Below are 17,706 nucleotides of genomic sequence, written 5' to 3' on the forward strand. Positions count from 1 at the left end.
ACGAAAACAAAAAAACCCCTAGTCCTGTTCATGGTATAGCACTTTTCCATGGCAGTGTATGTAAGGGAGCTATCACTGCTGTTCATTCCTCACCTGGCTAAACTATTGCCTCCAAGGGTTAAGGAATACATTCAGTGCAGGTAGCTTGGTGGGCAGCTGCAGTCAGATGCAGACTGGGCTCTGGCAACCCAAAGCAAGAGGATCTGAACTCAAGGAGTATAGACCCCTTGCAAACCCTTTGCAAACAAAGAGCATGGGGACTTGTGGTGCTGCCTAGTTGACTACACATTCAGAGTCACAGCAAGAGCCAGTCTCAGCCTCAGCAGCCTCCAGCTGAGGAGTCAGATGGAAGAGCAAGACCTTTATTGTGCTGTGAGGGCGTAAGAGCCCAGGGATTACTTTGTTCAGAGTCCCTCCTCAGAGGTACCTCAAGCTTTTTCTGTGTTAGCGTGCCACGAATAAATTGCATGAAGAATTAAGATGTCTGAGTCTCTGCTCTGGGAAACCGGGGTCGAACCAGCAAGGAAACTTAGTCTGACTGGGTGTGAGTGGGGTGTGCAGGGAATCAAGCAGGGCATCCATCGGCTCTCTGGAGATGCCCACTATGGAGGAGCTGTGGAAGTATCTGCCCACACCTGAATGGTCAGTCTGGGAAGTTTCCTTAACACAATAATCTCTTAAATTTTATCTTTGAGATCAAATTTAACTATAAACTTAGATTACAGCTAAACTAAATTAGTTGACCGGAATAGGTAATCGGAGAATCCAAAAAATCCCCATGACACAGTCAATCCACTGCTATCAATGAAGAGGTCATCAGGGAGCAAGGCTCCTCACTGCAGTATTGGGAAGAGGATGAGAGAAAATATTGATAAAGTAAAACACAGAGGTGCAGGCTGGAGATAAGAAGAAGCCTTTAGCCCACAAGGGTAGCTTTGGAAGCAGGGCCAAGATCCAGAAAAGTTGTGCTGCCTCCAGCTTTGAGGAATTTTCAGGCCCTGTCAGGGTAATGCCTTAAGGAGCCTGTTCTGATGCTGCAGCTGAGCACACCCTGGGCAGAGCCTTACCTAATTCCTCTGAGATTTCTCCTGCAGGAGTGCTGACCAGGATACAAACCAAGGAGCCATGTACAAAACAGTAATTGATATAAAGACTTACATGGGTAAGGAAGTTTCTTCCTAGTGTGGTCTTGAGAGAGCCAAACTGGCAACTTCATTAATTATATACAAATATTTATTCATTGTATGATATTGTTCTTTGCATACTAGCAGATAACAAGCGTTTATATATCTATACATACACTATAATTAGCTTATTACATAGAAATATGGACAAGGAAGAGGACATGAAACAAAAATGGCTTGATGTCTTAAATTGTATTCAAAACCATGTCTTAATTGGCATGACAGAGATTTCGTTGGATAGTGCACACAGGCATGTATGGCTTGTTCAGGGATGATATTTAGGACTAAAAGGCTATTTCTAGCATGCTTATTCTTAGACCAGAAGGGCTTTTGGAAGCTGGAGTGATTACTATTTCTCAGTAAAAAGAATATTGCTGTCATCTAGAGGACTATGAAGTAAATAAAGTTGTTCATGGAGATGAGTCTTTGTGTGATCAAAGGACTCAACAAAAGCAGAAAAACTTCACACTAATAGGCAATTGCTACTACCATTTTGATAAGAAATTATACAAAAGATACAGACACTTCAGGAAAGGCTTTGAAGCACTCTGCAGAAGATGGAGAAAACAACTGGAGGAAAGTGTGTTACTTAATTACCCCTAAGAAAAGATCTAGTTGAGAAAGTGGACATAATGGGCATTATAAGAAAAAGTTACAAACATAAAGTCATTCGTTTCAGAAAATAAAGGAGTATGAAAACAAACAATGACACAGAGAATTTTTAAAAGCCCTGTTTCTAGTACCTCTCTCCATACCCCAGTGTTTACTAAAGTTCAAAAAAAAAGGTGTAATTAACTAGCAAAACTGCACCAGTCATCTTGGGCTGAGAACAGAGACTAGCCTAATGTGGATGAGTGGAATACATCTCAAAACAGAGAAGCAGCAATATAATAATTTAAAATAATAATTTGACAAGTTTCAATAAATTTGAAGGAATTTAATGAGGAGTGGTTTAACAAGGTTCAATAAGTTTCATGGCATGGTTCACCTTATCAATTATTGCATGAAGGAAACGAAAGAAAAACAATTTAGAATTTAGAATGCTTCACATAGGGACAGGAGATGCCAAGAGTAGGGGAGACCCCATCATTGAGTTATGAGGTTCAGAGAGGACCTCCTTACTATCTAAACTCTTTGTGGAGCCAAGGTGGGGCTTGGTCCAATCTTAGTCTCAGACTTAGACAATAGCTTATGTCTAAAGGAATTATCTATACAATGCTTATAATAATATGGAGTAGCTGCAAAGATTTACTAATATAGTAATATTTCACTGATGTTAATTCACCACACTTACCAAGTCACTTACCAAGGATCTATTGTGGATTAATGATCTGTCTTGGACATGGCAGGATCTGTCAGTGTCAGGTAAGGAATCTGAAATCCCAAGAAGTGTCCCTACTCATGGGGAGAGTCATCTGTCACACAGTCCAGCTGCAGTTCAGGCGGAGCCCTAGCTGGGTCCATCCTGATGGTGGTATCTATAGAATGAAGTAGTTGGCTGCTAGTGAATAATAGAAGCTAGATAGTTGTCTTAATTTTAGCTATGGCGTCCTGTTCCCTGTGTTGGATTTAATGCATTTTTAGGTTTTGAAACCACCATTTGAAATATTTTCCAGATCACCTTTATGTCCTTTTAGGAGGGTCAGGGCTTGTTAAGTTAGGTGTTTACCTCACCTCAGGCTTAGACTCCAAAATTGTTAATAGTTATCTGTGGGAATTCAAAGAGGATGAGAGACCTTTCTGGTGGTAGGACAAAAATATAAACTGTGCAAGATTGGACAGAAAACTACAGATCAGCAATTTAATCTAACTAATTCAAGGGCAAGAGGAAATGCAGCAAACAATCAAGTGAACAATATGAATACTTGTAAGATGATGAAGAGCCACGAACATGGATTAAAAAAAACAAATGAAATTTTGTGGTTAGACATTACATATCTTGACATTAAAACTGATAATCTTCATAATTAATCAAGGGTAAGACAGAACAAACGTAATTATTAAAAATTATACGTTCTGTCAGATCCTCTTAGTATCATGTTTCTGCTATTTAACAAAGGTGTGCTCTCAAGGCGAGACAGACCAAACTGAATTCACAGAATCTTCCCTTTGGTACAGTATTATTTGACATTTTCATTAATTTCTTGCATGAAGGGATACAGTGAAGCTGCAGAAAGAACTGGCAAACAGCTGCAGAGGAATTTGCAAATGCTACGGAGAAGGGACTGGAATTACATTGGAAGATTTCGGACTTGTCTTTAAAAATTAGCAACATGACTTCCTATGTTTAGGAACAATCAAAATAATTTGCTATCAAAACGTTCTTTTAAACAGCAATGTCTTTGGCAAAGTGAATAGAGGGATTCATACCCTTATGGCTTTATCTTTTGAAGACTGAAGTCAAGCTTAAGTTCAACCTTAGGTGTTACCTGGGATTTTTTCACAGGTACTTTCAGAGATAAGTGCCACAGTTCCCACACAAAAGCTGCTGTATGCAGACTAGATATTAAGGGATTTGAAGGTTGATTTACCTTTTTAATTTATAGATCAGTATTTCTGAGGAGAAATAAGCCAGATCTAAAAGTGACTGAGAGTTTTAATAACATAGTTAGAAAAGTCCATTAATCTGATTAGTGCTCACCAGCTGCAGCTCAGGAAACACATCCAACATCCACATTTAATAGCTGCTTTTTTCAACTGCTCTTGATGTAATTGTTTAGCTTTTTATAGTTTCATTGTTCTTGTTAGTTAAATTCAATAATAGACTTATTATTGCTAACTGGAGTTCTTGGGGAGAAATTACTGCAATTTTAAATTAATTGCAATACCCTTGAGCAAGACACTCAGATAAATTTAACTATTTTAAATAACTGATTTGCTAATATTCAATTTCTTAATGAAGTTTTCTATAAATTATGTAGAAATTGTTATATATAACATAAAAACAAAGTTAAAAAGAATTGTCTAGGTTCAGTAAAAGAGCAGACAAGATTATAGTGACAAAGTGAAATCACTAATACTGTTACATTTGTTGGACACTTATTCTCTTTTTAAGAAGTCAGTAATATGATTGCAGCGGTATTACAGAGAGGATGAAACAAAATAGTAATTTTCTTTCCCCATGCACCATTCAACCACATACCACCCATATAAAATTGATTATATATACTTAAAATACTTGTACTGATCACATAACAAACTTAACTTCGAACTTAAACAGGAATTCCATCCCCTTTCCCTGTAACCAGGACAGTGTGAATTCTGCCTCAAGTAAAGGCAAACTCATTTGTGGGACTGGTTTTGCTCAAGGACACAGGTATACTTGGTGGGTAACACTGAGGGACTAGTTGAATATTTGATAAGATCGTTCAACTCTGTTAAAGGTAAATGGTAATTTTCATTAAAAACGATGGTAATTTTCCTGTAAAGTTAAGCAAAGTCATATGGAAAGATAACAAAGATAACGCAAATCAAGACATTAGAGTTTCTAACAAATTTAAGAAATGTAAGGTGGTGTAAGGCACCTCTGTCTTACAGATTTGCATCTCTTTAAATACTGAAAACGAAAGGAAGTGCTTCTTCATGCCAAATTAATTTGCCTAGTGAAAACCTTCATTTAAAAAGAGATCAAAAGCCCTCAGTCTTATTGTTTAGGTAACACCAATACACACCTTTACTTTGATACATCTAAGTTTCTTCCAAAGGATAAATGCTTCTAGACTATTCAAGGAAGGTCAAAGTTGTATGTGCTGAGTTCTACCTTACCAAACAGAATAGCTGCCTTCAGCAGCAATTTAAACACCAGTAAAAAATTCTAGTGCACAAAAGAAAACGCTGGCAGGCATGTGTCATTCATTGTATTCAGTTATTTTATTTTCACTATCCAAATGCAAAAGAAACACACAGTTAAGTTTCAGGTATGGATACACAGTTTTCTAGAAATATCCCTTTCATGTTCTCTTCAATAAACCATGTGTTCAAATGTTTACATTTCAATCATAAGTAGCAGGTATCTTTTACTCCCCGCTCCCTACCACCAAGGGACTTTTTCTACTTTAATATAAAGTACTGTAAACCTCTTATTCAAAAAGAAAAATTCAGAACAAAACTTCTAAGTCAACACCTTTTCAGAATTGTTGTCTGGCATGGCACAACATTTAGTAGTTTATTTTGGTATAATAATTATTGAAATTTTTTCAGCCAGGTTAGGTGTCTGTGAATATTTCAGACTTAAGGCAGACAATACACAGTTTAAAAATACATTAGCACATATTTGTCATGGTATGGCATTTTCAGTAGACATCAGTTTTTCATAATTCATTGTGCATTTCACATTTCAGAAAGCTTCTCCCACGCTGAACATCATCCTTCTTCCTTCGGTCTTGTTCTTCGACACCTCTACTTTTGCTTTCAGAATTCTAACCCCAAGGTGTTTGTAAATCCTACATTCCTGAAAAGCTTGCTTTCTTTACACAAGAGTTACATTTCTTCATACTTAATACAGTAACATCTTTTCTCATACATTTCAAGGCAGCTGGTCAACATCTCAATTAAATGCAACAATTAAAAATTTAATTTTGGGGGAAAAATATAATTCTTACATATATTTTCACAGTTGTATTCATGAGCACACTTAATAACAACTATCTCAACTATGGAAGCCAGTACTAGGACTTGACAAGAACACGGGTTTCTTTTCCTGAAAATTCATTTCTCCTCTGGCTTACTACATGACTGTTGCAAGTTTGTGGAATACTGTGTGGAATATATTTAAAAACTAACTTTGAAACTTAACGTATTTATACTGATAGACAACAAACCAATACTACACAATACAATACTTGATTGCAGAGATTCTATAAGATACGTTGTGCACTTATTTAAAAATTCTTTCACTTCAAATATAAGTGCAAAGCAATAGTTAATATTTTAATTCTACACTGTAGTAGCAGTCATGTATACATAAACCAGCAGTTTTTCTATCAACAAAATCAAACAGCATTTTGGGTAGCATAATGATTACACTAAAGTATGACAAGTGCAATGCCAACTGAAGACAGTTTCTAAAACAAACTACTTAGTCTATTAATACAAAAGCTATGTAAAAATATGACATTATCAATGCTGTAGATCTGAGAGCTTTCAAAATACAAAATACAGTGTTTTTTGGTGATGTTGTTGTTTTGTGTTTTTGTTTAAAGTTTACACAATTGGCAGTAGCAAATTCAGAAAAATCACTACATTTACATCCTCAACAGCTTTTTGAGAAAGCCACCAGGTCTGCTCTGGGACCTAAATATTGACACTGCAGATGACTATACATCCCCCGAGTCCTAAGCACTACTTGGTCCTATTCGCCCAGCTAAGAACATTCATCCCAAACGATCAAGCCTCCACACAGGCCTCTGGTAGTTAAAAAAGACTGTCTCTGACCAACAGCACACAATTACACTGCAGTGTAAAGATACGGCTTTCTCTAAAAATTATATAGTATAAAGTAAAAAACAAAAAAAACTCCACAAGACACTTAAAAACCATCCTTGAATTCACCACTACATTTATGCAATCAAATAGAGTATGTAATTATTGATATTGTAGTAGAACAAGAAAAAGACCTTTAATTCACTTGAAAAATTAGCAGACTGGAAGATTTCTTCATTGCATTACACAAACTTCCCTGAGATTTTTACATAAATTATGTTTAGTCTACTATGTATTTGTAACCAGTGAGCTACTGAATGTCATACACTGCAAATTTTACATAATTCCTGCATATGTTATCCAGCTAAAATGCTGTGTTGATGCTTTAAAGCTTTATCTCCTTTATTACAAAAAAAACCAAAACATACACATAACTGAGACTACAAATGCAAAGACATTTTTTGCACAAAATCTCAAATCCTCAAAGCAACGTACAGAAATTGAGAAAACATGTAAAATCGAACAAAGCACTTCAAAGTTCTTTGCAGCTTAAAAACTGACTGTGAAATTAGTTTGAAAAAATGACCTATGCAAATGCTTGGTGGCAAGAACACTAACAGAAATAGTTTTAAATGCAATGGGCAGAGAGAGAAGGCTCACGCTGCTCTCCCTATTTAGCACTCTCTTGTACTATAAAACAGTAATTTTGTAGGAGTGATTGTGGGAGAGAAACATCATAGTGGTACAAAATACTGCTATACTGGCACTATGTTACACTAAGTAAGGATGTTTTTGTTTTTTTTTTAAAGTTGAGGTTCTTCAACTTCTGATAAGATGGATGCAATTAATCCCAAATATTAAGGAGGCTCCCCAGTGAAAGTAACCTCTGTTCACTAACTCACTGCCACAAATTTTAGAAATTAACACTTCATTTTAAATATAAATCTGGATGTCAGGTCAGTTTGCCAAGCTATATATCCCCTTAACTGAACTTCTCTCAGCAGAAGTCCAAGAAGAACAAGCATTTTACTTTGCAAACAATAATGCTTAAGTAAAAACAAACAAACAAACAAGATTATTTGAACTAAAAAGAAACAAACTCTGCAATTATACTGCTTTGAGATATGAGATTATCCCCAAGTTTTATGCCTCAAGGCAAAACCGAAGCATTCTCTTGTCCAAAAGTTTTGTTACTTATTTCAAAAGCTGAATTATACAGCATTCAGGTGGCTCTGATCTCCTCCCAGCTCTCAGTAACTGGAATCATGTCCTTGCCCTCCGCTGAGTGCGGAGCAATTGCACTTGTACCTCCTCCTTCCAAATAGTCTCATGTTGGGTATTACCACAGAAAGAAATACACCTGGGCCACTTCAATACAGAACAGGCTTGATGTGGTTGTAACTGGCCATATCAGATACTGAGCTTTAAGTACCCTTTTCCTGTGCTGGAAGGAAGATACTAAGATGATCATCTTAAGAGCAAACTGAGCAATTGTGAAAGTGAGGGAATTTTCTAGATTTTTAATCCTGCTTTGAAAGTTCCAATTCATAGATAGACTTATGACTGCATGAAACCTATAAAGATGGAAAAGAAAGAGAGCAGCATTTAAAAGCAGCATGTTTATCTTTTCCTTATTTAAACTGAAGACACTGCATTGTGTAAAATGAATTAACTTCTAGGTGTTATCCCAGTATCTTCAATTCTATAAAGGTAATCTAATGTTCAACAAGGGAAGAGCAAGAAAAAAAAAGGATAACATCTTTGCTCTTTCATTTTTAAATTAAAATTTTTGCATGGATTAGTAAATTTACTCTCCCAATAAAGCACAATTTGCTCCCTTTCCCTCAAAATACTTACAGTACATCACACAGCCCATTACATTTCTTTGGCTATACTGTTGGCTGACAACTGATTCAGACAGGCACAGCAAATCACTTCTATTTTGTTACACAGAGTAGCCAGTTCTGCATTAAAAACGAAAAAATAATGAAACTGTATTAACAGACAAAAGTCTTTGTGCAACACACAAAACAGGTGCCAAGTCACTATATACTCAGTGTAAAAGTATTTCTAGAAGTCTTTTCTGGGCATCTCCATTTCAACATGGAAATACACTGCTTTTTTATCTCTTAATTTCATCACATTTTAAGTCACCTCTTTTTTGTATTGCCAAGGAAGGCAAATTATGGTGTTGCTGAATGACTACATATCATTTAATTTAGAAAAATATTTGTTTTCCTATTGAAAATTTCAGCATGTTCTCATAGTAACAAATATATATCCTGATAAAAAAGCCCTAGTAGGATTCTTCAGTATGCAGATCAAGATAGGGTATTTGCCACACAGACTTTACTTCCAGCAAGGATAAGATGTGTGCACATGTACATATGTCAAATATACACAGCTGACCAAGTACATTTTATTCTGCATTCCAACTCATCCTCTGAAGGAGGGACAGTTTTCTCATCCACCCATGTTTTCCCTTATATGATCCACTCGCTGAGCAAGATCCCGAAAGGTGGGACGCTGGGCAACATTATTGTTCCAGCATTCTTTCATGATAGCATAAATCTGGAGAAGAAAACAAGAAAATTGGTAGGAGGTAAACAGACAACATACATACTTACTTTAAAATGGACTAAAGAACCGGCAGCTTAACTTTATGCTTCCAAACAACAGCTGCAAAAGAGTGTGCCCAAACTCTTGCTATACCCATCAGTTTATCTGCTTGATCCCAGTGACAGCAAGAACCTAGGATAGGTGGCTCTGCAACAGCTTTTCTTATAAAAGACAATTTTTTTAAAGTTAGTATGAAAATTCACTCAGCTGTTTTTGGAAACTTTTATGAGACTTATGTTATTTTGCTAAGTTTTTGTTCTTGCTTTCTTTTTTTAAAGTTCAAAAATGCTTTAACATGACAAACACCAGTATGACCATCAAATTTACAAAGAGATTAATTCTAAATAAGGCTTCCCCTGAAAAGTTAACATATACTTCTGCATATTTGTATATTAAATTTTTAAGTATTCTTCATATATAATCAGAAATAAGCAAAAAAAGTTACTGTATAATCTGAACCAACTTTGAAAGATCTTTCCCCTACAATAGTTGCATGGCAACAGTTTTCTTTCTGCCCAGAGATGTCCCTGATACCTGATTTCATACAACTTGCCAAGCTCTTCACCTGTACTCTTCTCATTAATTCAATACAGATTGTTATTACTAATTTCTCATACTTTCAACAGTTTTTCACATGTTGCTTAAGAGCAATCTGTACAGCTACCAGGAAAAAAATTAAAAACTGCTCCTTATCTTTCAGCAAATTTGAAACACCTGCATTGACCAAGTTGCTTTAGAACCAAGTCTCAAGCAGCTTGTAAGCCGCAAGATAAGCTGCTGTAAGCTACAGGTATCTGGAATATTTATTATCTGTGATGACTGGCCTTTCAGGATCAAAAGCGGATGAGTGCAGTTTCTGACAAAGAGACATTTCCACCTTGCTTTAATATCTGGAGAAATGTCAGACATTGAAACCTTTGGGTTAGTTAAAATGCAGTTTCAGTAAAACAGATTATGTATTATCTTATACATATGACATTCAGGTTATCTATAAAAAGCCAAACCTTTGCAATTCAACAATCGCTGTACTGGTACATACAAAGCAAGAAATGTTCTTCAAAGACTTCTCTTTCCATTCAGTACATTTTTATTCCCCCACGGCTTCCTGCCTCACTTGTACCATTTTTTCTCTCCTCTATTAGATCACTTGACCCTGATGTTTTCCGCCAGTTTTGAATGGATTATTTCTTGACTTATTGCCAAGTGTGCTTGACTTTAAAGGTATACAGCATTTAATCTGAGTGGGAAATTATATATGTAAAAAACAACAGCCCATAATTATTTTACTTCCTTTTTTTTCATTACTGATTCACCTACACAGCCCAACCAGGTCAGTTTGACTCAACCTGGCTTTGTGCATCCTGCTGTGAAGAACAGAATATAAACCATTAGGCTTAGAAGTGGTATGAAAGTATTTTTTAAAGCATCCTAAAGCATAGAACACTGCATTAATTTATGTGCTCTGACGACAGCTTTACAGTTATACTTCAGTATCTACAAAGAACATGAATACAAATCTGAAGACCCCAAACATGGAAAACCTGATTCATATGCTTAACTGTGCCTACACTCTGCAAGGTGAAAATGCTTGACAGTGAATAATATACATGATAAACATGAGCCTTCAACACTTGAGAAGGGAACAGTAACAGAAAGGCAATAGTCAAGATAAGAGGCTCTTTAAATCCTAGAATTAAATGTGAAAAACCTTAGGTAGATACTAAGATATTTTTGCTAAATGTTACATTTCAAAGGAATCCAAAATTCATAGCTTTGAATGAGAATCTCTTGGGACTTACACAGAACAAGTTCTATATACTAATCTTGCTGCCTTAATACATGTAGCTTTTTGAAACAGAAGTGTGAGTGCCCAAGTAGAACAGTCAGTCATAACAGTCTCACTTCATACATTCAGCAAGACTACAGTCTGGGCTCCTAAGGCAGTACAAGCGAAAGAATCAGAAAAAAATATTATAATATTCATCATGAAACTGATAAAATAACCGCACAGCCATTCCACTTGAATAAACACTTTAGTGGTCCAAGCAGAACAAAATACAAGTTTTGCATTTACAGGTACTCACCCTAACTGAGTACCCTTCACACTATAGTAATATTTTAACACAGTACTTCACCTCATCGGGGCATCCATCTGGTCTCGGCAGTCGTCCATTATTCTTCAAAAGCTCTATCAAATGAAATACAATCATCTGCCCTTGTTTATCATTGCCAATCATGCGCATGAATTCCTGAAACAAAAGGCCAACTGTAATATATAATCTTTAGAGGAAAAAAAGATGCTGCAATATTCTTGCCAAGCAAAAATTCTTTATAAAAATAATAAGAATAAATTGAATAGTATGTAACAATGACGAAATTATAAATTACATGTCCAGAGAATATATCAATAATTACAGATTTTTTTTGGTTGGTAAAAGGGAATATGATATAGAATAGAATAAAATTGAATGATAGATACACAATTTAAAGCACTAAGCAAAAAATTTTTTTAAATGTTGATCACCTGATGATTTGGCTACCCTGGATAAAGAGAAGGCTGAGGTTTTCAATTACTTCTATGCCTGAGTCCTCAAGGGAAGGTGCTCCAGGTACACTGCCCAAGTTGAGAAAGGCAGATGGAGGGACTGAAAGAATAAAGACCCTAAGCTCACTGTAGGAGAGGGTAATGTCCATCTGAGGAACCTGAATGTGCAGAACTCTGTAGGAACTGATGAAATTTATTCAAGGGTCCTGAGGGAGCTTGCAGATGAAGTTGTTAAGGTGAAGTTTGTGATGACTGGAAAAAGGGGAAGATAACCCTGAATTTTGAAAATGAGAAAGTGGAAGACACAATGAACTGCAAGTTAGTCAGTCTCACCTCTGCCAGGCAAGATCATGGAGCCAACTCTACTGCATACTATGCTAACACATATGGAAAACAAAGAAGTGACTAGAAACAGACAACATGGCTTTACTAATGGCAGAAATTTTAGCCTGAGAAATCTAGTGACCTTCTATGATGGAGCTGCCTAGACTTAAGCCAAGTTTGACACTGTGACATCCTTGTCTGTAAATGGGAAAGACATGGGTTTGAAGGATGGATGACTCAGTGGATAAAGAGCTCTCTGGAAGGCTGCACTCAGAGTTGTGGTCAGTGGCACACTGTCCACAGGGAAAGCAGTGATGGGTGGTGTCCCTCAGGGGTCAGTACCAGGGCCCAAACTGTTCCACATCTTTGTAGGTGACGTGACAGTGAGACTGAGTGCACCCTCAGCACAATCACTGACCACAGCCTGTGTGGTGCAGCTGGCACCCTGCAGGGAAAGGATGCCATCCTGAGAGACCTGGACAGGCTTGAGGGATGGGCTGGTGCAGACCTCATGATGTTCAACAAGGAGAAGCACAAGGTCCTGTGCATGGGTCATGGCAATTCCAGACACACCTGTGGGCTGGGAGGGGAAGTGACTGAAAGCAGCCCTGTGGAGAAGGACCTGGGGGTGATGGTTGATTAAAAATTCAACATGACCCAACAGTGTGCACTTGCAGCTCAGAAAGCCAAACGTGTCCTGGGCTGCATCCAGAGCAGTGTGGGCAGCAGGGCCAGGAAGGGATTCTGCCCCTCTGCTCTGCTGAGACCCCACCTGCAGTGCTGCATCCATCTCTGGGCTCCCAGCACAGGGATGACATGGATGGACCTGCTGGAGCAAGTCCAGAGAAGGGCATGGGGTTGGTAAGAGGACTGGAGCACTTTCCTTATGAAGACAGACTGAGGAAGTTGGCTCTGTTCTGCCTGGAGAAGAGAAAGTTGTGTGGAGACCTCACAGCAGCCTCAGTATCTGAACAGGGCCTGCAGGGAAGGTGGAGAGGGACTCTTCATAAGGGACTGCAGTGACAGGACAAGGAGTAATGGGTACAAACTGAAAGGGGAGAAACAAAGGTTGGATATGAGGAAGAAATGCTTTACTATGAGGATGATGAGACACCCACAGGTTGCCCAGAAAAGCTGAGGCTGCCCCATCCCTGGAGGTGTTCAAGGCTGGGCTGGATGAGGCTCTGAGTAACTTGGTCTAGTGGGAGGTGTCCCTGCTCATGGTAGGGGGAATTGCCACTAGATGATCTTTAAGCATAGCATTCTATGCTTCTGTGATTAATTAGTTTTAAAAGGATGAAACTCACAGCTGATTCTAAAGCTCTCTGAAACATTAAAACAACTTAATGCTTTGAAAAATGCCAAATGGAAAAGACATATCATGCTGATGTATAAAAGACGGTAAGCAGGACTAATCAATAAGTACACAGCAGAAAAATTAGTATAATTAAAGCCAGCAAAAATGGCTTCGATAAACCTTACTGTCCAAAAAAACCCAAAATAACCCAAAAAGCAGATTAAAACCTCACTCAGACTGCCAGACATCAAAAGTAAATGAGGATGTGCTATTAACAGAAAAAATTTTTAATCACAACATAAAGGGCATATTTTTCCTCCAATGTTACAAAATTTCTTTGATGATCCTTGACACAAAAGTGTGAAACACCCATTGGATGAGTATGCAAATGACCAAGTTATGAAAACAATGTATAATTATAAATACTAATGAGAAGTGAACAGACCACTTTGGTTAAATTTACCAAATTACCTTTTCTTGTTACATGTCAATAGGACAACAAACCTGATGAAGTGTAAATGCACACGTAGATTGATTCATTGAAAGAATAGTCCACCTGTTCTCATAACTTACTCTACCAATTTTCATTTCAAAATCCTTCTGAAGAATTCTAGGTGTCTACAACATTTATATTCTTATGCTGGAAGAGCTGTCCTGAGTTCTTCCTTGATACCTCTGATAGCTCATTGTATGGAATTACTAAGAGGTCCGCTGAGGCCAATGCAGAGGTATCCTCCAAGGGCATTTTTGCCTCTCATCACTATTCAGCTCTGAAAACCACATTTGGCAGAACTGACACTCTGGACAAGGGTGTGGCCAGCTCCAGTAAATACAGAAGCATCACCTTGCCTCTGTTATGCCCATGGATACTGCTAGGTGTATCTTATTCTCAATTGGAGGATAATAGAATCTTTCTTCATACACTGTAAATATGTCTTTTAAAGACACCTGTCAACACTGCAAAAAGCCACTCCTTTTCTTTCTTGAACTTTGCTAACTTACTAACTTGGGTTCTGCTAACATAAAATACCTTTAAGTTCCTTACTTAAGTTAATTTAATTTATTATGTATGTGTTCAGTTCAGCCTTAAATTTGGAACAACAATAAAAATAAAGGTCATGCAATGGAATGGCTGCATTTGGGATAGCTCTCCACTAAGGATGGGACAGAACAGCCTATAATAAGAGATTTTAAAATCTTGTTCAAAAAGAAGTTACAGAATGGATAAGATATGCACAGACTACGAAGTAATTTTCAGATCATCTTTCCTTCTTGTGGCTTTACACCAGTACCTCTTAGTTACTGTTTCAGACTGGATGCTGTCTCATAAACAATAAGGTATCTCCAGAAAACGATCAGTAAACATCATTGAGGTACACGACCATCTAGAAAATTTAAGTAAACAAACAAATTCTCTGAGATTCATTAACTATATACTTACAGCTGGTGGGCTTTTGCTTTTGTCAATATAGGTGAAGAGTTCATACAAGACCACACCAAAGCTCCACACATCTGAGGCCACAGAAAATTTGCTTTCTGTCAGAGATTCTGGAGCATACCTGCAAAGCACAGTACAAGAAAAATTGCTCTCTGTAACATGCATCATTTTGATTTTGAAAACATTTGTCTTAACAAGACAGATTTCTTTTTCATGAGTAAGTGTTCTTTATTAATATTAGCATGTTCTCATTCCCTTTCGTTACCTACAATCACTACCTACCCCTATAATAATAGTTAATTTGTTTTGAAAACCAAATCCACCTTAAACAAACACAGTTAGTGATAACTATAACCAAGTTTGATTTCTTTCCCTACAAGGCTGTAGATATATTTCTTATCTGTAGTGCAAGTAAACAAGAATTTCATTGATAAGACATGCAAAGAAATTAATTAATAGCTTTCCATCACTTTCAGTGAGCCTTGAACTGTGTTGCAAGCACTTCTGGAAAAAAACTGTACATCTTCAATAACATCTACTAAGATGCCATTTTGTATCATCTTTTCTTTAGGTAAACAGCGCCTGAGTCAGAATTAAAATACAGATTAAAATTGCATGTATGGAATGGCATTTTCTCTTGGGGTGTATCCAACAGATCTCAGCTGGAAGACATGAATAACCAATGTTTAGGGAACCAGAAGCCCTAAAAACTTGAAAGCATCCAGGCAAATGGGCCATTTTAGACTTCTTTTATCTCTGCATGTATTTTCTGTTGGATACTATTTCCTTTAAATAAGTGGTTTTTGGGGCTTTTGTTTTGGGTGTTTTTCTGGGTTTTTTAAAAATAAATTGTAAAGTCCTTGATGCTACTCTGTGACGTGAAATATCATGTGACTTTCACAATGCTGGAAAACTGATGTGGAGCTTGCAAATAAGAATTCCACAACATGCAAAATGCATTGGGTGGAAGGGCAAAAACTGAAAACATGCCATGATTTCACATACCAAAAGAAGACTTACCAAAATATAGGACTTTCACCAGGTTCTTTCACTTTGTAGTATTCTTTATCTTGTGGCAAGACTTTTGTCAATCCAAAATCTCCAATTTTAACTCTGTTCTCATTCTCCACCAAAATATTTCTTGTTGCTAAATCCCGGTGAACATATCTTTTTGTACCAAGATACTCCATGCCCTAGATGTAGAGGTTACAAACAGAACAGGAAAAGTGTTATTTTTCCCACTACATAGCTGCACTTCCCTCAAGAGGATGAATTAACCTCAAAACCAAAACTACGTTTATCTTCTCTGAGGAGTTATTTTTTTCCAAGCTCAGGGACTTCCCTTAACTGGAGTGAGATAGACTGAGCACCTGTCAGAGCCAAGTATTTTTGATTACATAGCTGGATAAATGCGCTACAGCTCCTTTTTGTGGCCAAATGCACTTGGCTGGTGATATGCAGAAGGAAAAAAACTGGGGTAAGCTATACAATCCAAAGCACATGAGAAGATTGTCCAACTTATCAATTTAATTGACTCTTTTTTTCTTCATTTTCTGCATCTGTTTTCCCAATTGCTTCCATGAAATTTTGTATTATGATTCCTTTAATTTGACAATTATTCACTGTATTTCCAACAGTGTGTCTTGTTTCTCTTTTGTATGGACCATTATTCACCAATAATTGAACAGTTATGATTACTGTTATATTTCCACAGATTGCTGTAACAAAACTTTGGTCTGAAGCCACGTTGTCTTTTGTTGATGATGATCCCTTCTTACCAATGCACCTAATTGCTTTCACTAACAATGAAATTTGGAAGAAGCCAGTGTGAATAGTGGCATTTCTAAACAAGAAGGTCTTGCTTAGGCAGTGATAAATGGAGGACTGAAAGTGATGCTGCACAGTGTCAAGAGATACCCAACTCACACACGAAAGGAATCACGAAGCAAGTTGTCAGTTTCATAGTTTTATAAAAAAGCATATCACCCCTTCAACACAACAGAAAAGTTGAATTACATTAATAGGGCTTGCGATCTCAAAAGTTCTGGAAATAAATGTTATATTAGTCATGCCAAAAGGCTTATTTCTCTCTCACTCAATTTTTTTTTTTTTTTTAATGTGAGAAACCTCAAAGTTTGGCTACGAAGTACAATCTTTCTCTCAGACCCTAGTACCTCTCAGTACCATTGGGTGGCATTGCTGCTCTCTCACAGCACATTCCAAAACTATTCAAAAATGCCCTGTTCCTCATTGCCAGCTTATTTACTGCCATAAATACCAAACCTAACTTCTTCAAAGTGAGGCTTCTGTGTTTCTGGTACAACTAGCCTATGAAAATGCTACAGCTTTTTCTTACTACAATGTAATAGTCTGAAAACAGACCTAAAGTTTGATGATAGTAATAACTTCTCTGTTAGACTGGAAAACACATAAGACAGAGCTTTAATTGAAAAAATGCAAATTCTAAGTGGATATCATAATCCTGTGGCATTAGTCTAACAACAGGGTTTAAATGTGATTTTAAATGTTTCTGTCTTTAAAACTGGATTCACCAGCAAGGATAGTCGAAACACTTCAAACATAAGGGAAGAAAAACCCCTTCCCAGTATAGTAGCAAGGAACCAAAACACAGTAAACAACAAAACACATTAATCTTAACTCTCAGGTAATGAGTGTGCCTTCATTTCTCTCATACACTTCAGAGGAGAGCAGCAAGGCAGAGGTAGAAAGATTTTTGATCAAACCCCCCCAAAAATGCACAGCAGAAAGAGGAGATGTGAGATGCTGAAAGGGCAAACATTGCAAGAAAAGCAAAACAAGCTGAAAACTGTAACATGATCAGCTAAAGAAACAAAAAGCATTCAGGTTCCATTTTCAC

The 17,706-nt window shown here is 37.1% G+C and overlaps 1 protein-coding gene across 8 annotated transcripts in view; it reads right to left on the minus strand.

Moving 5' to 3' along the window:
- Positions 1 to 5,032: 5,032 nt before the first annotated feature.
- Positions 5,033 to 17,706, minus strand: part of JAK2 (Janus kinase 2) — an 89,450-nt gene continuing 76,776 nt past the window's right edge. For 7 of the 8 annotated variants that reach the window (XM_014878956.2, XM_014878570.2, XM_088155879.1 and 4 more), the window contains 4 exons: positions 15,849 to 16,021; positions 14,832 to 14,949; positions 11,360 to 11,473; positions 5,033 to 9,176 (listed from right to left, as the gene is read on the minus strand). In XM_014878956.2, the coding sequence (XP_014734442.1) occupies positions 9,069 to 9,176; positions 11,360 to 11,473; positions 14,832 to 14,949; positions 15,849 to 16,021 (513 nt within the window). In that variant the 3' untranslated portion in view covers positions 5,033 to 9,068. The remainder of the gene's footprint in view (positions 9,177 to 11,359; positions 11,474 to 14,831; positions 14,950 to 15,848; positions 16,022 to 17,706) is intronic. The other variant, XM_088155884.1, reaches the window with a different exon arrangement.

Source organism: Sturnus vulgaris, chromosome Z, assembly GCF_052056855.1.
Source record: "Sturnus vulgaris isolate bStuVul1 chromosome Z, bStuVul1.hap1, whole genome shotgun sequence".
Lineage (NCBI taxonomy): Eukaryota > Metazoa > Chordata > Aves > Passeriformes > Sturnidae > Sturnus > Sturnus vulgaris.